Source organism: Cololabis saira, chromosome 1, assembly GCF_033807715.1.
Source record: "Cololabis saira isolate AMF1-May2022 chromosome 1, fColSai1.1, whole genome shotgun sequence".
Lineage (NCBI taxonomy): Eukaryota > Metazoa > Chordata > Actinopteri > Beloniformes > Belonidae > Cololabis > Cololabis saira.
In genome coordinates, this window is record NC_084587.1 from 1,955,361 (window position 1) to 1,962,349 (window position 6,989).

Consider the following 6,989-nt stretch of genomic DNA (forward strand, 5'->3'; position numbering starts at 1 on the left):
CTGTTGCCTTGAACAGGCTGTGTGCTGCAAAATGTGCTGCAATTCGGGCCCAAATTTCCCGCGCTGGGCTGTGGATGTGACGTCACATGACGCTGCATGCACGTTCTCCCCGTTCTCCCGTGCCGGCTTCGCTGTTGGCTGCAGTACCCCCGACGGCCGTCGTGGTGAAGGGTGGCGCTAGAGAGTCTCATTTCTTAAAAGGAGCCTCAATCTCCTTTAAATCAGGGCTAAAAACATTACTGTTTACTGAAGCGTACTCTTAAATTAAATACTTACCTACCCTTACTTTTTAACAACGTGTGCTTTTTATTATTTTACCACTTTTTATCATCATTTTATCTCATTTTATTTGTTATTTACTGTTTAATTGTGTCTTGCCGCTTTTAATGTTGATGTAAAGCACTTTGGAGTTACTTTTACGTGCGACTTTAGAATATAAAACAGGTAAAATACAAGAAAATATTGATGGTGGCCAAACAAATTGTAAACACAGGTCGCACTTATGACGCTGGTGACGTTTCTGTCTCATAATGTGACGTTCTGAAGCCTAAATGTCCGTTTCTCTCCGTTTACAAGCAAACGTGAAGACGCAGGTTTTGCAAATCTCCACTTTGGCCGGAGTTTTCAGAAATTATGGTTTTTGGAGACTTTGAGCTTCGTTTTCGTGTAAACGAACGGCCAAAACGCATGAAAACACCGTCGTTTTTGCCACATGGAAACGGTTACCTTTGAAGCTGCCTGGACACATCCAGGACTCCTGGTCCCGTTTGTCCTCTTTAGGGGATCAAACATTTCAAATGGACGTTTGAGCAATAGCTTCATTTTGACGTTATTTCATCAGGATGAAAAGGAAATGAGTCTTTTTCGCTGCTTTTACCCGTCGTGGGGCCTTGATGGAACAATTTTCTGGTGCATCGTTTAAAACCCCAAGATGATGTTGCAGAGATTGGTATCAAAGATGTGAATAAAAAAAAAACATCATTAACATCTTCATCTGATGGTGGTGCAGGTGGGGGTGATGGTGATGCAGCTGGGGGTGATGGTGGTGCAGCTGGGGGGTTGGGGGGTGATGGTGGTGCAGCTGGGGGTTTGGGGGGTGATGGTGGTGCAGCTGGCTTGATCATCGAACCTGCAGTAAAAACTGTTCAGCTGGTTCGCGAGCCTGAGACTGCCTGCAGGGCGTGGAGCTGTTCTTCTGAACCCGATGATGTTCTGCAGACCTCTCCACACAGAAGAGGGGTCAGGGTTGGCAGAGAGGCGAGTCTTCCTCCGTAGATCCTCTTTGCTCTTCTGATCTCCCTTGTCAGCGTGTTCCTGGCCTGTTTGAACAGGGCTCGATCACCACTTCTGTAGGCCTCCTCCTTGGCTCCATCACCGCTTCTGTAGGCCTCCTCCTTGGCTCGGCGCAGCTTCCTGCGGTTTGGTGTGAACCAGGGCTTGTTGTTGTTGTATGTGCAGAAGGTCTTAGACTGCACACACATGTCCTCACAAAAACTGATGAAGGACGTCACAGTGTCAATAAGTTCATGCAGGTCTGAGGCTGCAGCCTCAAAAACACTCCAGTCTGTGCAGTCAAAGCAGGCCTGAAGCTTCAGCTTTGACTCTTCTGTCCACTTCTTCACAGTCCTTACTACATGCTTAGAGGTTTTTAGTTTCTGCCTGTTGGTCGGGATCAGATGAACCAGACAGTGGTCAAAGTGTCCTAGAGCTGCACGGGGAACAGAGCGGTATGCGTCCTTAATAACAGTGTAACAATGGTCGAGAGTCTGCGTGTCCCTGGTGGGGCACGTAACATGTTGCCTGTATTTCGGAAGTTCGTGAGTGAGGTTTGCTCTGTTGAAATCCCCCAAAACAATGAACAGTGAGTTCGGAAGTTTTTTCTCCAAGTCCGTTATCTGGTCGGCCAGCAGCTGAGTGGCTTCAGTCACACACACGTGCGGTGGGATGTAAACGCCCGCCAGAACAAAGGAGGAAAACTCCTGCAGTGAATAAAAAGGTCTGCAGTTCACAAAAAGTGTCTCTAAGTGAGGGCTGCAAGAGTCTTTTAACACTGTGACATCCGTACACCAACCTTTGTTTATGTAGAAGCATATTCCACCACCCTTTGTCTTGCCTGAAAGTAAAACTGGGTAGAAAAGAAAAGAGAAAAGATAAGACTTACCAATGTTAAAAATATGTGTGCTGGTGTCTTTGTACTGTTGTATTTATGTACGCTGGTATCTATGTACCTTGCTACATACAGTATGTACCATGGTATTTATGTATACTGATATCTATGTACCGAGGTATCTATGTGTCCTTGTATCTATGTACCCTGGTATTTATATTCCCTGTTATATATATATATATATATACACTGTATACCCTAGTATTTATGTACCTTTGCATCTGTGTACCCTCGTATCTATAATGTACCCTATTATCTATGTATTATAGTATCTGTGTATGTATCCTTGTACCTATATACCCTGGTATCTATGTACCCTGGTACCTATGTACCATAGGAAATACAAAATAACCCGCACTCTGAGAACGGAGAAATATATTAGGAACATAAGGACCTACCAGGTCTTGGAGAAACCAGGATACTTTATACACAAGTAACAGAACTTTGAATTGGATTCTGAGTTTTACGTGGAGCCAATGGAGGAACAGAAAATGTGGGTTATTTTTATCATCCTCTTTCAATGATAAATAATATTCTGTTGTCCCTTTGTGAAGGGCTTTTTACTATACTATTAGACTATCTTTCCATTCACAATAAGAGTCTACAGACTTACAGGAGTACCACTTCCTCTCCATTGTACGCACTTTTTGTGTCCGCGTGCGGATATCTGAATTATACCAGGAGGTTAAGCTCCTATGGTTGGAAACCCTCTTTCTAAAAGGAGAAACTGCATCTAAAGCTGAGTGCAGTAAATATGCATTGATACTAACAATGATATCAACATCTGCTGAGGAAGAACTGAGGTCACTGGCCTCAACTGCACCACTATGTTCCATTGTGGTAAGATGAGCAATGGCCTCCCGAAATTTAGCAGTAACTTTATTGAATAAATATCTGCTGAAGTAATACCTCCTCTTATGCGCTTCAAAATCGATACTAAATTCAAACGTTGTTAAATAGTGATCGGATAGGAGGGACTTTACAAATGACACAGATTATTGGGTTCTACACTGTATGATTAAAACGGCGCGTTGGTTTGTTCACTTTTTGTGAAATGCCCATCAATTCTAGAAGAGATTTAAAAGCTAATTTAAGATTATCGCTGTCAACATCCATATGGATGTTAAAGTCACCTACTATGATGATTTTATCTGTACTGATCAATAAACCAGATAGGAGATCTGAAAACTCAGACAGAGACTCTAAATAAGCACCAGCAGGGGGCCGGTACACTACCACTAACAAAACTGGTACCAGCAGGGGGCCGGTACACTACCACTAACAAAACTGGCTTTTCTGATTTCCAGCTCAGGAATTTCAGACTAAGTGTGACACTTTTGAACGTATTATAATCACATTTAACAAGACTGGAGTTATAGATCGCCGCTACCTTGGCCCGTGCTTCGGGGAATATGATAATTAAAGTAGTAGGCTAAGGGGCCTGGATACCTCAGTGGCAGCAACCTGGGCTCACTAATGAGTGTTTTAGTGTAATGCAACAGTACTACGCTCATGAAACCACAGCATGTGCAGTTCAATCACTAATCAGAGTGTGCTGATGCATTCAAGGACTGCAGCATGGAAAATGAAACAAACGGGAGACAAAATGATCTTGTTTTGTAATAAAAGCGCTTTTATTTCAAAGATGTAGTGTGGATTTAAAAAAAGAGAAAAATGGAGCAAAATCACATTGAAGAACAATTCACTTTTAAAGTGATAATTCTACTAATAAACACAAAACTATATATGTACTGTATATATATATATATATATATATATATATATATATATATATATATATATATATATATATATATATATATATATATATACTAGGGCTGGGACTCGATTAAAATTTTTTTATCGAATTAATTACAGGCTTTCTAATTAATTAATCGCAATTTGATCGCATATCAATTTTAGACCTGAGAACAATGAGATTTCCTTTTTTTGTTTGTTTCAAATGGATTTTTGTATACGATTGACTAGTGAAAACATATGTTCAATTTATGAAACAGTTTATTTTTATCAAGGTGGTGCTTCACCAAGAACAAATCAGTGCAATTTGCTATAAAGTACAGTAAATTAAATATATGCAGTATGCACATTGAATGAGACAGGTAGCCTATAGTCAAGGACCTTCTGTAAACAACACTTATAACAAAATCATTTCAACTGTTTCAAGTACATTCCAGAACATGGAAACACATTAGAAAACAGAGCACGCTTCCATCCATCCGTTTTTTAAAACAAAATTTCCCATCCACGGGACCAACGAGACCCTTTTTGTCTGCGACTTCATTCATCTTTAACGTGTGTGGTAACAACTTAGCTTGTGTTATGACGACGGCCGCACTTCGCTGTAACACTAATGCACGTTGGTTGCAGAACCTTGAGAGAGAGAGTTGTAAAACGCTTTGTTCTCGCCGCCGAGCTTACAATGGGAGTCCACGTAAGTGTCATAACTCTCTCGGTGCGTCCGAAATGCCATACTAAAAATTATATACTAAAAAGTATACTTAAGTTCGGCACACTTTTGAGTAAATATCAGTAAATATCAATAAATATCATTAGGGTGGAAGTATGCGATTTCGGACACAGCCTCTCTCTCAAGGGTCTGGTTGGTTGGTGCGCCGTCCCTGTGACAGTCGTCCCGTGAGAAACGTTCCGAGGGGAAAAAACTAATGCGATTAAAAATGCGCTATTTTTTCTAACGCGCTATTTTTTCTGTAATTAATTAATCGAAATGAATGCGCTAAAGTCCCAGCCTTAATATATACATATATACATATACGTGTGTGTACCACACTTCTTTATCTTTCAGTCTGACAAACAAACAGGAAATACAGAGATTACATTTGCCCTAATATTGACAACTTACTAATTGTTTGGATAGTTATTGGCCATTTTTAAATAATCTGCATCAAAGAAAAAACAATGTAGCTTAAACGTCTTAATTATACATATGTAGATAAAATAAAACCATCAGTGTTCAGAATCAGGCCTGCAGAGCAGACGTCAGCCCGACCCGTCCAGATGTCTGATGGGATGATGGACGGCTGGGTTCCTGGGTTTTCTGTTGGAATCTGAACGTGACTGGAAAACAAATATGAGCATCAAGAAAACCTAGACTTTTGCACTGTGCTAAACATGCACGGATGACGTCTGGGGAGACATCCTTGGATATTTGCAGGAGTGCAGTCAAACGATCTGGAGCACCTTCCCTCCACCTAACAGACGTTTGCACGTATCTCGTATTTTACTGAGTTTCAGCCCGTATATCAGCGGAGTAAGGAGCGGTTGGCACGTCAGGTAGTACAGCGATGAAAAAATGTCAAACACAGGTGACAGTCTGCTAAAACCCAACCTGCCCTCTAAGATCTGAAAACAGACACCGAAGGAAAAGTTGGCGATGGAGGCCAGATGAGGCGTGCAGGTACTGATGGCTTTCTCTCGGGCCTGTTTGGATCCTGAAAAACAAACTTCTAGAATCTTCACATAAGTGAAGATGATCAAAATGAAAGGAAAGACCATGGAGATGGCGGTGTAGATGAGACCATAAATGTTGTTAACTGTAGTGTCAGAGCAGGCCAGTTTGACAATGGAGTAGTTTCCACAACAGACTTTGTTAATGACGTTCCCGCAGAGCTGTAACGATACACTCAGGGATATCAGAACCACGATGGCACAAAGAGGGATCAACCAGGTCAGAGCAATGAGGACAACCACCTTTTTAGGGGTCATACACGTGACGTACTGCAGAGGAAAGCAGATGGCCAGGTACCTGTCATAAGACATGACGGCCAAGATTAAAACTTCAGTACCTATATAAGAGTAAACACAGAAGATCTGCAGAAAACACAGAGGGAAAGAGACGGTGTGAACGTCAGAGAGGACCTGGACCAGCAACATAGGAAACAAGCCGGTGCTGCCGTACAGCTCGTTCACAAACAGACTGACCAGGAACATGTACATGGGTTCATGGAGGTTCCTGGTGCCGCAGATGACCACGATGAACAGTAGATTAGCACAGATGATGAGCACGTATAAATACAAGAGCATCAAAAAACACAAGTATTTATAAAGACCAATGTCCACGTAGGCAGTGAGTGTAAAATATACAACCTGAGTAGAGTTAACCATGATGCTGTGGGTTCAGGAGGAGCTGTGTGAATGCCTGAAGCTCAATGTCACCACCTTTATCCCTGCAGTCAGCTGACATCCACAGTAGCATAATGAGCTCATTAGCAACGAGCAACCATGGTTTCTGACTCATGACTGACAGACAAAGAGAATTCTCTTGTGGTGATTTAAGAATAATTGTATCCTTCTTTGTTTACATGAAGCTCTCAAATATCTAAGTATTCCTTCGAGACAGAAGGTGAAACATTTTAAATTGTAATTGTAATTGTAGTTTATATAAAACAGGGACAGTGCACAATAAGATATTAATCTTGTACAAGAGAATATGCATTGTTCCAGGTTGTAGCGGCTTGCTATTTTCCACCTGTAGTCCCTGGGCAAGTTGATGGAATAGTACATAAAAATTAGTATAGAAAAAAGAAAAAAATAAGTAAAAGAGCAGAACAAAGCAAAGAGACAATAGATAAAATAGATAAATAGAAACATGGAAACAGATTCAACAGAGCATGGGATCTGTCAGATGTTGGCAGCTAAGATTTAAAGCTAGGCTGCCCCCCCCAACACAACACAACACACTTCATAAACGTACACACACACTTGTCTTGAAAGTAACCAATGCTTGGCCAGATGTGAGAAGGTGTGGGGATTTCTATCATCGAAATAATGTCTGTTGGAAGGG

General features: G+C 41.4%; 1 protein-coding gene across 1 annotated transcript; it reads right to left on the reverse strand.

Moving 5' to 3' along the window:
* Positions 1-5,368: 5,368 nt before the first annotated feature.
* Positions 5,369-6,310, reverse strand: LOC133449465 (olfactory receptor 6N1-like). Its single transcript, XM_061728621.1, has one exon. The coding sequence runs from the start codon at positions 6,308-6,310 to the stop codon at positions 5,369-5,371; it is 942 nt and encodes a 313-aa protein (XP_061584605.1).
* Positions 6,311-6,989: the final 679 nt, after the last annotated feature.

Bases quoted from the DNA above. Each gene is read 5' to 3' on its own strand.
- LOC133449465 (XM_061728621.1), bottom strand. From the start codon at position 6,310: ATGGTTAACTCTACTCAGGTTGTATATTTTACACTCACTGCCTACGTG.